The sequence below is a fragment of the Engystomops pustulosus genome, chromosome 7 (genome assembly GCF_040894005.1).
Source record: "Engystomops pustulosus chromosome 7, aEngPut4.maternal, whole genome shotgun sequence".
Taxonomy (NCBI): Eukaryota; Metazoa; Chordata; class Amphibia; order Anura; family Leptodactylidae; genus Engystomops; species Engystomops pustulosus.
In genome coordinates this window covers 100658520-100674487 of record NC_092417.1, presented here as the reverse complement: position 1 = coordinate 100674487, position 15968 = coordinate 100658520, and the positions used below count along the sequence as shown (strand labels likewise).

The 15968-nt window shown below is 39.1% G+C and overlaps 1 protein-coding gene across 1 annotated transcript in view; it reads left to right on the top strand.

Annotated features, from left to right (window-relative positions):
- The window catches only part of SPG7 (SPG7 matrix AAA peptidase subunit, paraplegin), a 30485-nt gene extending 14778 nt beyond the window's left edge, over window positions 1-15707 (top strand). Inside the window, exons 8-17 of the mRNA XM_072117437.1 lie at window positions 1515-1677; window positions 3167-3340; window positions 4707-4831; window positions 4906-5008; window positions 5453-5563; window positions 6135-6250; window positions 6700-6856; window positions 9009-9166; window positions 11269-11346; window positions 14955-15707. Coding sequence (XP_071973538.1) covers window positions 1515-1677; window positions 3167-3340; window positions 4707-4831; window positions 4906-5008; window positions 5453-5563; window positions 6135-6250; window positions 6700-6856; window positions 9009-9166; window positions 11269-11346; window positions 14955-15170 — 1401 coding nt within the window. The 3' untranslated portion in view covers window positions 15171-15707. The remainder of the gene's footprint in view (window positions 1-1514; window positions 1678-3166; window positions 3341-4706; window positions 4832-4905; window positions 5009-5452; window positions 5564-6134; window positions 6251-6699; window positions 6857-9008; window positions 9167-11268; window positions 11347-14954) is intronic.
- The last annotated feature ends 261 nt before the right edge of the window (window positions 15708-15968 follow it).

Below are 15968 nucleotides of genomic sequence, written 5' to 3'. Positions count from 1 at the left end.
GATTTAACCAACATCTGGGGTATTCCCCAAATCGATTTATTTGCCACAAGAAGAAATTCGAAGTGCCAGCAATTCTATTCTCTGGAGTCCAGCGAGTCCAGGGATCACATGGATGCGTTCAGCCATCCCTGGAACGGAAGTCTTGTGTACGCCTTTCCCCCTATTCCCTTAATCGCAAGAGTTCTCAAAAAGATCTTGCTCGACCAGGCGGGGGTGACTTTGATCTGCCCAAATTGGCCAAAAAGAAGTTGGTATCCGCTGCTGAGATCCCTGTCCATTCAACAACCTCTTATCCTACCGGTTCAGAAGAACCTCCTGATCCAGGGTCCGTTATTTCACCCAGATCCGGGGAGACTTCAACTGGCAGCCTGGATCCTGAGTCCGAGTTCCTAAGATCCCAAGGACTCTCCAGAGCCGTAATATCCACATTGAAGGCAAGTAGGAAGAAGGTTACCTTTGCCATATACCACAAAATATGGAAAAGGTTTGTGACTTTCTGTTCTCCAGGCCGTGGTCCCACCCTGATTCTACTTATTTGGTAGATCTCCAAGTGGGCCGTCATGGGGGACGTTATGGAAATGGTGAATTAGTACTCATCGGTAATTCGGTTTCCATCTAGTCCTCCATGACGGCCTATATATTTTTCCCTCCCAAGGTTCTTTCTTTGTTATTACTTATTGTATGTGACTATAAAACATGCATAATAAAATTATGTTGTATCTTCCACCGGTGTAGTTATTTGGTAGACACTGGCGGGAGGATGCGGGTGGGAGGCTTTTAACCTCTCTGCTTCCTGTCCCTACAGAGGTCAAGGGGCATCCTCCAAGTGGGCCGTCATGGAGGACTAGATGGAAACCGAATAACCGGTGAGTACTAATTCACCATTTTGTTCCCTGAGCCATTTAGTTATCACCTTTGCTTTATAGCAAGGTGCTCCATCATGCTGGAAAAGACATTGTTAATCACCAAACTCCTCTTGGACGGTTTGGAGAAGTTTCTCTTGGAGGACATTCTGGTACCATTTTTTATTCATGGATGAGTTTTTAGGAAAGACTGTGAGAGAGCCGATTCCCTTGGCTGAGAAGCAACCCCACATATGAATGGTTGCAGAATGCTTTACAGTTGGCATGAGACAAGACTGGTGGTATCGCTCACCTTGTCTTCTCCGAACAAGCTGTTTTCCAGATATTCAAAACAATTAGGAGTATATGCAAATTCTATGCCATTCTAACATCTGATGCAGTAGACTTTGTAAAAAGAAACATTTGTATCATTCTCAAAACTTTTGGCCATGACTGTACATTGATAAATATCCATATTGCAAAGCATGAGACCTAAAACTAATATGTTATGTTGAATATCTGGATATGACTTTTTAAAGTACATTTCTAGTATCTAGAAGGTTGTCCCCTGTCTTTACAAAATGAAATTATAATCTTCCATAGGAGTACAATTGTTGGAAAAGTGTAAAAGTCTACATACGTACAAATCAGATTTTGACTTTAATTTTGTAGAACCCAGAACGCTATCTTCACCTAGGTGCAAAAGTACCAAAAGGAGCATTACTACTTGGGCCTCCAGGATGTGGAAAGACCCTATTGGCAAAGGCTGTTGCCACAGAAGCTCAGGTGCCTTTCTTGGCAATAGCTGGCTCAGAATTTGTGGAAGTTATTGGAGGTAAGAAAACATACAACTGGTAAGTTATTAAAGGTTCTCTTTAGAAGAGAAGAGTTGAATTCATACCATGTTACAGAACCACTCTATAAACCCCAAACATGGTACCTGTGTAATTGTGTTTCCATGGTACCTTTGTGTCTCTTGTATGTTGAAACTTTGGCCCAAAAAGACTTTTTATTCGTCGTGTTTTGTTTTCATAGATCTAGTCAAGAAGACAGCAGGACTCTATGATCCAGTCTGGTTCTTTCCCTACATGCAGAGTGCACCTGTCATTGTTGCGCTGTGCGGCTCATCCCTGGTCATCTCCAGAGCTGCGCTTCGCATGTGCACATCGGAGTAAAGCCAGCTACCTCTCACTCACACCTGATGCTGTGCAGAGTACTAGCGCATGAGATGTGGAACCACCTGCACAATGCCGCACTGACAGGTGCACAGCAATTTTTAAACTTATTTTTAATGACGTGAGCAGGGGGCAGTGTCAAGGGGCAAGTTACTAGGACAGCATCCATGAGGAGGTAGCGGAGCTTGACTGGATCTATGAGAAGAATAACAGATGAATTTGGGCCAAAGCTTCAACTTAGTTGACACAAAGGAACCATGGTATTTGCAGACATCTATGAGGTACTGTTTGGGGTTTATAGTGTGGTTATGTGGTGACTGGTTCACTTTAATATCTGTTTGCTGTCAGAATGGGAACATTGTTGCTTACATCAATAGGCTTAAAAAACATAGAAAGGCACATTATGTTAGTTTTGTCAATGTTTTGTGACAACATCATTATAGTTGGATAGTGTATGGCACAATGTGTCATAAGTTATAACCGGTCCCAGCTGCTGTAGTTTCAGTTTCAGATGCAGTAGGTACCTAAAACACTAAAGGGGTTGTACTATAGTGTAAGATGAGATCTACCCACCCAACTGTAATGGATATCCCAAGTTGTCTTATTGAGATAATATAAAGAATAGGTATTTATTATAAATTGACAGTAATAGCCTAATTAGTCACTGCAAGGCCTCATGCACACGCCTGTATTGAGGGCCGTGATCTGGCTGCACAAATTGCTGCCATATCACGGCCCCCATAGAGGCTTATATCGAAGTTTAATTCTGCAGTGATTTTAGCTTTATTTACATAAAATTTAAGTAGATTTTACTTTTTGTTTTATAGTTAGTAACTTTAATAAAGTTCACATATTACAGAACTCAAACTTCCAAGGATTGAAACCTAATATTATAGAATTCAGTGCAATTCATAACCTGATTATTTTTTAATTCATGTATTGACATCAATGTAAGTGTAATGACTTGTGCTTTCCATGTATAACTATTATGTAATGCATAATACACAGTAACTGCATATTGTACTACTAGTGCATCTTTTATTTTACTACATAGCATGAAACTAGATATTTTGGTAATGTAGTTTGCATGGGCTTTTTATAACCTGTTAGTAATGGAATTTATAATATCATCTTTACTCTAAATGTTAGGTCTTGGAGCTGCACGTATGAGAAGCCTCTTTAAGGAAGCCCGGATCCGTGCTCCTTGCATTGTGTACATTGATGAAATTGATGCAGTGGGCAAGAAGCGATCTTCTAACATGTCTACCTTTTCAAACACAGAAGAGGAACAGACACTGAATCAACTGCTGGTAGAGATGGATGGTGAGCAGAGGATTCCCTGTACTTCTAGATCTGATGTCTTCATAGGCACAAGTTTTATTGTTACAGACCTGTTTTAATTTGGGTACAGTGACAATTTTCCAGACAGAACAGATTTTTGGCCTACCATAAGGATATCCGAATTCCATCCATCAGTTTAAGGGCCATTGACTACAAAGTGGCATGAAGACAGTGCTTCCATGCATTGTATAATGGTCATCTGCCCTTACTCCAGCTCTACGCATATTCTGCCATCATCTTCTAGCTCTATTCATTTAGAGCCAAGCCAAAACACAGACTCGAAGAGCCCTTAGTTGTTTGGTGCCGGCCCCCACGTATAAAGTGCTAATTGCCTATTCTCCCAATCGGCCATTGAAACTATTTTTGACTTTTTGAAAAACAAGAAAATTGCAGCATGCACTACTTCAGTCTGCAGTTCCAGAGAAATACATTGACTATATTGGGTCAGTGTTCAGTGCAAATCATAATTGTCATAAATTGGACATGTAAATAATACTGGTGTGAAAGGTCCCTTAAGGGATGCCCAGTAGATATGACATGAATACTTATGCGTATCATTTTACCCTAACCCATAGTACCAGTCTTAATTTGTAAAGGATAACATTTGCATGAGTAAATTGGAGGCCTATAAAATTAGCTGCAGTGTCTGTCTAAGACGGGGTACTTTGTGAGCTCTACTTTACAATCTCTGTACAGTGCTGACCACAATGCCACATATTACATTTCCTCTGCAGCACAAATGTATGGATTGCTACATTATCCCTTGTCGAACCTGCCAGCTCCTAAAAACAAATGTGTAAAGACCATGACTATGATTTGTCAACTAATATCCTGTAAGACTGTGGACCCTTGTGACCCGGTTCCATGTGTCATATAGCTGAAAGCCAATTGTTTCTCTCTGAAGTTAACTTCCTTCCTTTGATTTATAGTCCATGTGGATAATCTAGATAGGCCTTGAATATAGAGACTTTGCAACTCTGTTTTCTTCCTTTGCCTGCCAGCTGTGGATACATCTGTGTGTGTGATATAGTGTTTGGCTCTGGAGATGGCTGGCTGTGACAAGGAATGCTTTATTTTGGCTATTCAGTATTGGCATCCTCTCTGAGATGTGACACTATGTCATGGATGTCAGCCAGAACTGAGTATAGCTCCATTCACACGTTCTGGTTTCCTGCCTTCTGCACTGATCCAATACATTTCATTTGGAGCTAATGTATTAATTTCACCCACCCATCTGTCATCACTCATTTGTTAGAATGACAGGTCTAACACATTTTAGGAATATCTTAAACATTACATAAAATATACTTAGGAATATGTATTATTCATGGTTTGATGTCTTCTGTAGGTATGGGCACCACTGATCATGTCATTGTACTGGCCTCCACCAACAGAGCCGATATATTGGATGGTGCTTTGATGAGGCCTGGGAGACTTGATAGACACATTTTCATTGATTTGCCAACACTACAGGTAAGACTGGGATAGTAACTGTGAAGAAAATCTGTATGTCGTTACAGCTGGTCACTCTGATATTTGTTTTTCAGGAGAGAAAAGAGATCTTTGAGCAGCATCTGAAAAGCTTGAAGCTGACTCAGCCTGGAAGTTTCTATTCCCTGCGCCTGGCTGAGCTCACACCTGGATTCAGTGGTACTGAACAAATACCATTATTTCTAATGATATGGGGGAATTTATTAATAGATGTGCACCTGAAATATGGAGTACCGTATTTTGTGTACATGTGTCACTGAGAAGACCTGCTCCATTCTCAACTAAAAGTAAATTTTGCACTGTTTGACAACCTCAAAAAGTTGCAGGGGACAGAGGGAAGACTAAATGCTGTCTTATTTATGACTTGTTTGTGGGCAACATTCTTAGAGGCACAAATAAAAATGTCTCGCAAAGCATGCCATCTGGGTTAATTCCATCTGGTTCTATAAGCTATTGAAAGTTGCAGGGTAATGATGACTCTTCTTTGTACACATTTCCACCTGGGCATCTATACAGAGAAAACCGGACAGTGTCCAAGTTCTTCACAACTTATTAAACTCAGTTGAAATCCTAATCCTAATTGTGTCTGTGTCTCCACCTCAGGAGCAGATATTGCTAACATCTGCAATGAAGCTGCTTTACATGCAGCACGTGAAGGCTACCAGTCCATAGACACCTTGAACTTTGAGTATGCTGTGGAGAGGGTTATTGCAGGTAAATAATAATTATTTTGGAGGGATAACTCCTATGTCTCAGCCTAAAATATTGGGAGATTGGAAGCTCAGAATTTTTGTATGTAAATGTGTCTTCCCATAAAGGCAAGCAAACATGAAGTTTTATTACCATCTAAGAGATTGCTTCAGTATGATATACTATTACTGTAAGTAATATTTTGATTTAAAAATACTTCAAGCTGTAGATTACTACAGGGGACCTACTGGCTCTTCTCATATGTTATTTTTAAGAAATGATTCTATCCTCCATAACCATTCTGAAACATATGTGCTGTGTGCAGTTTTCTGATATACCACAGAGAAATATAAAACTAAACTGACAACTGTGTGTTCCCCCTGGTTATGTGACATGCCTATACACGCTGATTCTGACCAATCTGTGATGTGAAGGCACATTAATGACTGGTGGATTAGTAATTCCTTGTCAATATAATTTCCAGGAGAAATATCAATGACATAATGCAGAGTTCTAAGAAAAAAAATCCAACATTATTTTATTTTACATTTGCTAAGTTTTAGCAACCCTAAATGATTGACACTTGTATCTCCAGGGACAGTCAAGAAAAGTAAAATTATGTCAAAAGAGGAAAGGCGTGTGGTGGCGTATCATGAATCTGGACATGCTTTAGTAGGATGGCTGCTTGAACATACAGAAGCTGTAATGAAGGTAGGAGGAGCAGAATCTTGAAATGCGCTATATGTACGTTAACACTTTCTGAACACAGAAAAAAAACATGGCTGCTTCTATGGATACTTAATTGAGAAATAAATCCTGAAACATCTTTTTGATTTGGATGCATTATATCAGAGGTGTCAAACTCATCAGGGGCTACATCAGTCTCATGGTTGTTTTAAAAGGATCAAATGTCAATTTATTACTGTATAAATATATCTACTCCAGCTGTTAAGTAGTAATATTTATACAGCATTGCCATTACAATCAGCTATTTTAGGACAAAAATAAAGCTTAACATATTGTTAAATAACCAGAAACGCCAGCATGGCCAGTATATTTCCCCACTGTAGCCAATCGGTGCTGTGTCCACACGGATAACACAAGGTCTGCAAGTCTTTATTTTGACACCTGAGCATTATAGAGTTGTACTTTCTCTACAGGTCTCCATTGCTCCTAGGACAAATGCAGCATTAGGATTTGCACAGATTTTACCAAGGGACCAGTATCTATACACCAAGGAGCAGCTGTGCGAGAGAATGTGTATGGCACTAGGGGGAAGAGTGGCAGAGGCAATAACCTTCAACAAGGTCACCACAGGTAGGTAATTAAAAAATATTTTCTTTATTGGAGGTGAATAACATAGTGTAAGACATTTATCCATATTTGTGGAAGACTGAGAAGCCACTCTTGGGTTAATCTCATACAAGCTATTTCTGCACTAAAAAAATAGAATCTTGGTTACACTTCTATATTTCCCTTTTTTCCTTAAAGGGATATTCCCTTTTAACCAAATTAACCCTTTCACGACTTGTGACGTAATGGCACGTCACGGGTCGGCTGCGGGTACATGGAGAGGGCTCACGGGCCCATAGCCGGTAAATCTTTGCTGCATGTCACAGCAAAGACTTATCATTAACACCCACGATTGGTGCTAGCACCGATCGTGGGTGTTAACCCGCACATCGCTTCCAGCAAAGCCGCCGCCGACTTCAAAAAGGTAGCTGCGTGTGGGCGGCGCCATCTTGTTGGAGATAGTTTCTCCCCGTGATGTCATGTCTGAAGACCAGAGGCTGTCTTGATTTAACCCATTCATTACTATGTGCTAATTGCACATTGTAATGTATGTGGATGAAAATCCCCATATACTGCCATACTTTAGTACGGCAGTATATGATCGGATCAGTCAGACTACCTTGGGTTAAAGTACCCTAGGGAAAAATAGTAAAAGTAAAAAAAATGAGAAAAAAAACCCCTAAAAATTCAAATCACCCCACTTTCCCTAGAACTGATATAAATAGTAAAAATCATAAACACATTAGGTATTGCCGCATCTGAAAATGCCTGATCTAATAACGTTTTTTTTTACTTTTTTTTCACTGCGTTTAACCCGTAACGGAAAATCACGCCCAAAGTCGAAAATGGCACTTTTTTGCCATTTTAAAATTTTTTTTAAAATTCTATAAAAAGTGATCACAAGGTTGTACAGTCCTAAAAATGATAACATTGTAAACTTCATCAAAAGTCGCAAAAAACGACACCACCCACAGCTCCGTACACCGGAGTATAAAAAAAGTTATAAGCGCCAGAAGATGGCAAAATAAATTTAAAAAAAATTCCACACAAGTTTTTAATTTTTGTAAATGTACGAAAACAATAATATAAAACCTATACAAATTTGGTATCCCTGTGATCTCACCGACCCAAAGAACGAAGTAGACATGTCATTTGGGGCGCACAGTGAAAGCTGTAAATTCCAAGCCTACAAGAAAACGCTGTAAATGGGTTTTTTTCCAACAATTTCACTGCTTCCCAGTACACGGCATGGAATATTCAATACCATCACTATGAAGTGCAATTTGTTACGCAGAAAACAAGCCGTCACCAAGCTCTTTACAGGAAAAATTTTTTTTATAGATTTTTGATTGTGGGGAGTGGAAAATGAAAAAACAAAGGGTGAGGTCCTTGAAGGGTTAATTATATTTGTCTGTATTATCAAGCTATACAATTTTCCAATATGCCTCCTGCTTGCTGTCATTCTATAGAAAGCTTATATGTTTACTACCAGTGGACGGAAATCTGACCCTCTCCCTGAAGTTCATGCTGGATTATATGAACTTTCACACTTGGGTGATTATGTTTTGCCTAAAATGCTTGTAACAATTGATTTTTTTTGAAAAAATTGCTAAATAGCAAGTAACAGTGTGGTGAGCGTTTCTTTCGTACTTTGAGGAAATCTGACCATGGTCACACAGGTGCACGGGTCATTATAACAGAATAATCAGAGCTGTATAATACAATGAACTGTGCACCTATGTGACTGTGTGACTATGGGCAGATTTCTGTCCACTGATACTAAATATAGAAGCTTTCTATAGAATGACAGCAAGCAGAGTTCTAGAATACCATGAGGAATCGATACAGAAAGTATATTGGAAAATTGAATAACTTTTGCTAATATTAACAATAACATTAATTTGCCAAAATGGGAATACAACTTTAAACATTGGCTTAAACTGGGGACCCATAAGCATAAACTTCAATGACCCCCATTCATTACCTGCATGTAGCACTGGGGTATTGTTCCATGCAACATAGCCTTGATGCAACTGCATTACTCACTACTACAATATATATAATATATATATAATATTTTCCCTCCATTATTATCCCCTACAGTTCAGCCTGCTTTACAATGTTTGAATTATCATAGTATCATTGTCGTTGAAGGTTTTTTACTCTTTGAATGTAGGAGCTCAAGATGACCTGAGAAAGGTGACCCGGGTAGCATACGATATGGTGAAGCAATATGGCATGGTACCCAGTATTGGGCAGGTGTCCTTTCCTGACTCTTCAACTGGCATCGGAAGACGACCGTTTAGTCAAGGATTACAGGAAATGATGGATTATGTAAGTTTTGTTTTTATATTGGTAAGATTTAGCAGAATTTTTTGTCAAGACACATTGGGAGACCATTAACTGGGCTTGTACGCCAGTTTTCTGGCATGTGAGCGCTGAAATAATTACAATGCCTTGCGGATTTACCAATATGACCTTTTCACGCCAAGTGGTGGTGTGAAGGGTGGTGTGGCCAGTGGCTGAGTGGAACGGTGTAACTGTCTCTTATGTGATCACTGTGCTCAAAACTGATCTGGCTAGTCTTAAGACATTTGCGTCCCTTAGTCAAGAATTTTTGCTGGCTCCCACAGTCTTCTATAGTTATTTACAATTACGTTTCACTGTTGGGGTGTGGTGTAAGGGAGGGACCTGAAGATTGAGCACAGCCCTTTAGAAGCCATTGGCAGGAATAAAGATCTCACAAAACCTACATCCTCCTGTAAACAGTTAATGGACGCTCATCTTAAAGAAATTACACTTAATTGGCGGTCGACAGTTATCAGTGCCTGGGACCAGCTGATACAGGTCAAATGGCAGCACCGAATATAACTGACCCGTTTGCGCAGACTTCCCTCTGATCAGTGCACAAGATGTGGGGAGAGTACGGGTACCCTTTTCCACATGGTTTGGGAATGCCCATCCATTCAGGACAATTGGATGGGCATTCATTTCTACATTAATTAGAATCTGGGCCTCCTTGGGGTCTGCTGCCCTCAGGTATGTTTTCTGGGTTTGGTTAGCGATATTCGACAGGCTAAACTTTTTTGTTTACTAATGTTCTACAGTAGGAAAAAGTAAAAAAGGAAATTGCAAACCTTCTAAGCGACCCCACACCTGTTAAGTGGATCTCGCTAATCAATGCAGATCTTCCTGTTTATATTCTTACTTATGCTGCCATAGACACCTGGGATAGATTCATTGCTTAATTGAAGATGTAATTATCCTAGGATGTTCTTAATATATTACTGCCCAATGCTTTCTGATTGTACTGTGTACCTCCCTGAGTTGGATGTTGATTTTGTATTTTGTTACATTTTTGAAAATTGAAATATAAAGTCTTCAATAAAAGTGACGAAGTAGAATATGAAAGTGTTTAGTCCTCATGTGGTTTATCCATACAGTGAAAAATTTTAATGAGAGGAGGAAAATCAATAGAAAGGTAAGTTTTCAAAGGCATCGATATCCAAAGCCAAAATCCAAAAATATGAGCTGGTCAACTCCTCACAAAGTGTATAATCAAAGACTTCACTCTGTCTCGCCACATCCACGTTCAACACAAATGCAGTACATCTTGGGGTACATTCAGACGGCCGTCTGTGGGGATGTATATGCGGCCCCACAGCGGCCGTTTGCCGATTTTCTCTATGAAGGGCGGAGGGGTCATGTCATCCTCTTCAGCGCCCAATGGTATGCCAAGCGGGCATACGGCTGTGTAAATGTACCCTAATGAAGGAAAGTAAAGTCTCCACAACTTGGCGTTTTAGACGTTCTCGATGTTATTCACGCTGTTCTGACTTAATATATTTATGTGCATATAAAAAGGTTGATTTCCAAGCTACTCCATGCCAAACACACGTTATCCGACCCAGGTTTCTCCTATGACGGCTGTCATGGGCGAAACCTGGGATGGGCAACATGTGTTTGGCATGAAGTAGCTCAGGAATCAAATTTTTTATATGCGCATAAATTTTATGGAAATGTGAGTAGAAACGATAGATAAATATAAATAATTTTTTAACCAGTTAGTGGTCCGCACTATGATATACCTCTTATATCCGCAGTGTCCACTTGCCGCATTCTAGCGCCCAGTTCACATTCACATGTACTGAGGAAGCACGCTGGGAGAACCTACTTCTGCAGATCTGTGTGGAGACAGAACAGTGTGAACATTGAGCGCCTAGAACACTGTGAGACAAAGCAAAGTCTTTGATTATACACTTTGTGAGGGGGTTGAGCAGCTCAATTTTTTTGATTTTGAATAAAAGTGACCTGCCTGCAATTAACGGACTAGTGAAAAGGGTTTGGCCATGTGTATAGTACTGGATTTACATCTCATACTGGGCCTTGTGTGTATTGATCACAATCTGTGTAATAATGTATGCCTTTTCTACTAGGAAGCACAGCAACTTGTAGCTACAGCTTACAAACGCACAGAGAAACTTTTGCTGCAGAACAAGGACAAATTGCAAGAGGTACAGGTCTATATATCTGCCCTATGACTGCATGTATTTTTGAACGTTGTCTTAGTGGGGAATACTTGAGTTTATGAAAGTGAAATCCTCCCCTTTAGTTATTTATATGTGAAGACTTGTTGGGGTAATTGGGGATTACAGAAACAGTTAGGGTTGCACCGATACCAGAATTTTGAGTATGATATGATACCCAGAAAAGTAGTGCGATACTCGATACCGTTACTTTCAAGAAAAGAAAAAAAAGGATTATCTGAATGTTTAGGGTGCAGTCACATGGGGCAATTGCATTGCATTTAGAAATGCAAAGCAAATGTCTGGGGGCAGGGCTCGGTCTGATCACATTAGCCTTTCCTTTGAAACACATGTGATTAGTAACGGTCACTAGTAATTTGCCAGGAGAAGCTTTATTATTTTTGACATGTTATTTTTGTCTTTTTGTCATTTAACTGTATTATATGCTTAAAATAATTTCCATAATAATAATCATCATAATCTCAATAATAATCTTTAATAATAATATCTCAATAATAATATCTCTGAGAAGACACAGTGTAACAGTGAAGCTCTTAGTTACATAAAATCCTCCCATTGATAACCACTAAGCCTACTGGATAGAGGCTCTGTCCTGAATCTCTATGGCAGGTGGAGTGTCGAGGTTGTGGGCAAAAAATAATTTAATTGAATTATATTGAGCCTTGTGTCTAGGGAAGCCCTGGGAGATGTAGACTCCATATATGGACAGATGGTGATATCTCCCTGATTAGGTGATCCCTTCTTTCCCGCCAACCCAACACATCAACAAAAAGAATTTCCTGCCCCATGTCTGCAGATACAAAGAGTCTCTGAAAGTCATTCAGTACGGCACGTAACAGAAACCTGGACGTCAGAGAAATCTGTGACGTCATCGGGGAGCGGCGATCCGTCGCCATGGTAGCTTCGGGTCTCACGAAGACCCGAAGCTACTTCGGGTTAACCCATTCATTACCATGTGCTGCCAGCACATGGTAATGTATGAGTAGTAAAATCCCCATATACTGCCATACTGTAGTATGGCAGTATATGATAGGATCGTACAGACACCCTAGGGTTAAAGTACCCTAGGGAGTCTGAAAAATTGTAAAAATTAAAATAAAAAAAAAGTTAAAATAAAAAAATTATAATAAAAAACCCTAAAAATTCAAATCACCCCCTTTCCCTAGAATTGATATAAATATAAATAAACAGTAAAAATCATAAACACATTAGGTATTGCCGCATCCGAAAATGCCCGATCTATCAAAATATGATAACGGTTTTTCACTGCGTTTAACCCGTAACGGAAAATCACGCCCAAAGTCGAAAATGGCACTTTTTTGCCATTTTAAAATTTTTTTTTAAATTCTATAAAAAGTGATCACAAGGTTGTACAGTCCTAAAAATGATAACATTGTAAACGTCATCAAAATCCGCAAAAAACTACACCACCCACAGCTCCATACACCAAAGTATGAAAAAGTTATTAGCCCCAGAAGATGGCAAAATCCCCCAAAAAAATTTTGTACAGGTTTTAATTTTTTTAAATGTATGAAAACATTATAAAACTCATACAAATTTGGTATTCTCGTAATCGTACCGACCCAAAGAATAAAGTAGACATGTCATTTGGGGTGCACAGTGAAATCCGTAAAATCCAAGCCCACAAGAATACGGCACATATGCGTTTTTTTACCAATTTCACTGCATTTGGAATTTTTTTCCCGGTACAAGGCATGAAATATTAAATACCACCATTTTGAAGTGTAATTTGTTACGCAGAAAATAAGCCATCACACAGCTCTGTACATGGAAAAATAAAAAAGTTACAGATTTTTGAATGTTGGGAGTGAAAAATGGAAATGCAAAATCGAAAAAGGGCCGCGGCGGGAAGGGGTTAAACTTCACTTATTATTGCTTTTCAATATCATGAAAAATGGATATTGCTTTTAAGGAAAAATGGTGTAATGGTTTAAATTAAAGGTAAAATGGAAAAAAATCCAAAAAATTCTGTTTCCGGCATCATCCTAATACAAATTGACACTTATAAAATGATGCCAACACATAGCAGACATGTGGTGTATGTTAGTAACTGATTTGGGTAGTAAAACATTCCATTTGAAAATAGAACATTTTGAATTTTGAAAACGGCAAACATATGATCTATATAAATTTTACCCCTAACTTGAAGTACAGCATGTCACCATAAAACAGTCTGTAAACTTGGGGCATAACTACAGTGATAGCAGCCGCTATGGGACCCACAGTGTCAGGGGGCCCTGTCATCCAACCTAACACTAAAGAATGGAGGATGTGCACCATTATATACAGATTTTGCTGCACATTGTACAGCATAATATGTATATAACGTGATGTATATATGCTGTGTGTTTGTATATGCTACTATTGTGGCCTTATGTGATGTGTAAATGCTCTAGATGTTGTGTGTAAGAGTGTACAATTGTGTGGGTATGAGTGCAGAATATATATATGAGTATAATATGCAGATTTTAAATTGGGAAGGGGGTCCCGTGCAGAAGTCTGCTATGGGGGCCCTGTCTTTCCTAGTTGCTCAAAACAATGTTTTTGAAGTTTAAGCGTTCTAAAGTTATTACCACATACAATGACGCATGGCTGTTTGACGAAATAGGCCTTGGTTATCAAGACACAAATGAGTTCGGTCACTAAGTGGTTAATATAATTAAGATAATGCTTCCTGTGCTTCAGGCATGTATACTGAGATTATGCTGTTGTTTAGAAGTTGCTGATCTATAGATTCTCAATTTCCAATGCTGCCTAATTAATACACTGTCCCCAACTTCATAAATCCTACATACAATTTGTTTTTGATTTATTTACTTTTTTTTTTAGTATAAAGAGCATAGAAATTATTTTTAAAAACTTAAATAAATAGTCTTACAAATATTAGTCTTCTGTCCAAACATAAGAAAAAGTCTTGTTATTGTGTGTGATATCACAACAGCTATAAATATCTCATTGCCTTAAAGAGAACCTGTCACCAGCGCCCCCCCCCCCCCCCCCCCTTGCATGTTTCACTGATGCCTTTATTCTTGGGATTAGAGCCAACATTCTTCTAAAAATATGTTTATTGTTGCTGCAGTATACAGTCAAGTTACCTGCCTCCTAACTGACTCTGACCCTGCTAACCCAGTCCCCCACAGGAAAGAGGGAGATGATAGAGACGCTTGCTGTGTGACTCGCTGAAGAGAATTCCTGAGGAATGTGTCATGTAGAGCTCTCTTCAGCGAGTCACAAATGGTGATGCATTTCTCTTGTTTGTTTTAATTAATTTCACTATTATGAAGTTATTAAATGTAAACATTCTCTACTTTTTTGGTGCTCTCTTGGAGTGAAATACAAACCACTCAAAGCATGAGCAGGATATATTAAGCACCCTTGCCGCTCATCAGACTTTGAATGTGATCTACCACTTCACCTCTCCCTCTATCAGTTGTGGCAGAGAGCAGTAGAAAGACTGGTTACCAAAAAGGTGCCAAGCTTTAAAATTTTACCTGTGTATAAAACATTATTCTGTCTACCCTTCTCTTAAGTATACATTTCCTCTTTCTCCTTAGCTGGCCAATGCCCTCTTGGAAAGGGAAGTGATAAACTATAATGACATTGAGGCACTTATTGGTCCTCCTCCACATGGGCCCAAGAAAATGATTGCCCCGCAGAGTTGGGTTGATGCTGAACGGGATAAACAAGACACTGGAGAAGAGGAATCTCGGAGACCACCACCTCGGAAAGATGAGGATGAAGAAGATGAACCCAATATGACTCCTGCCTAAAATGAATGACAGGCCACTAATGGGCAGGAGAGCATACAATCTCTTTAAAGGGTATTCCAGTAACTACTTCTTACCCTAAGCATACTTAAGGGGAGCCCTGTGTATGCCTTGTGAATACAAGACCAGGTTGCACAAGCTGTAAATAACATTCAGCAGTTCCTTTGTAGTCGCAATTGTTTTATTGTAGCTGCATTCATATGGGCAACACAGGACTTTTGCTGTTGTGATCAGTGGCACCTCGAGGGCAGTACCCAGTGGATAGGGAATAACCTGTTACCAGAATGCCTCATTAAAGTAGTTCAATTGCTTGTTTGATGTTTCCACTTTCAAATTTGATAAGTAAAAACAAAAATTATTAATTTAAACAAATAGAAGTGATTTTCCATTACAAAAATTTCTGCATCAAAACTATGCCAATTTCTCCCATCTTTAAAAATCTGAATATGGTCTATCAACAAACTGGTAATAGTGGGGTGAATCCTGTATTTTATATTTAATAAAGCAAAATTGTAAATTTGAATAAAAATATTGATAGAATGGTGTCATCACTTTTTATCATTTGAAAAGGAGTTTGTCTGCTTTGGATCGATTTAGTTTTAGTGTCCACTACCACTAGCTGTTTTGGATTGGAAGAGACCCTGTAGAGAAGCTACAAGGAGAGTCTGAATTTGCCTTCCTTCTTTCAACTGTATTGGTGGCCTCATAGGCCGATATGATTGAAAGAAGTGGAAAACAGGTAGCAATAAGTTACTGCTTAAAATTCCATGTTGGCACTTCATGGTAAATAAGTGGATTTTG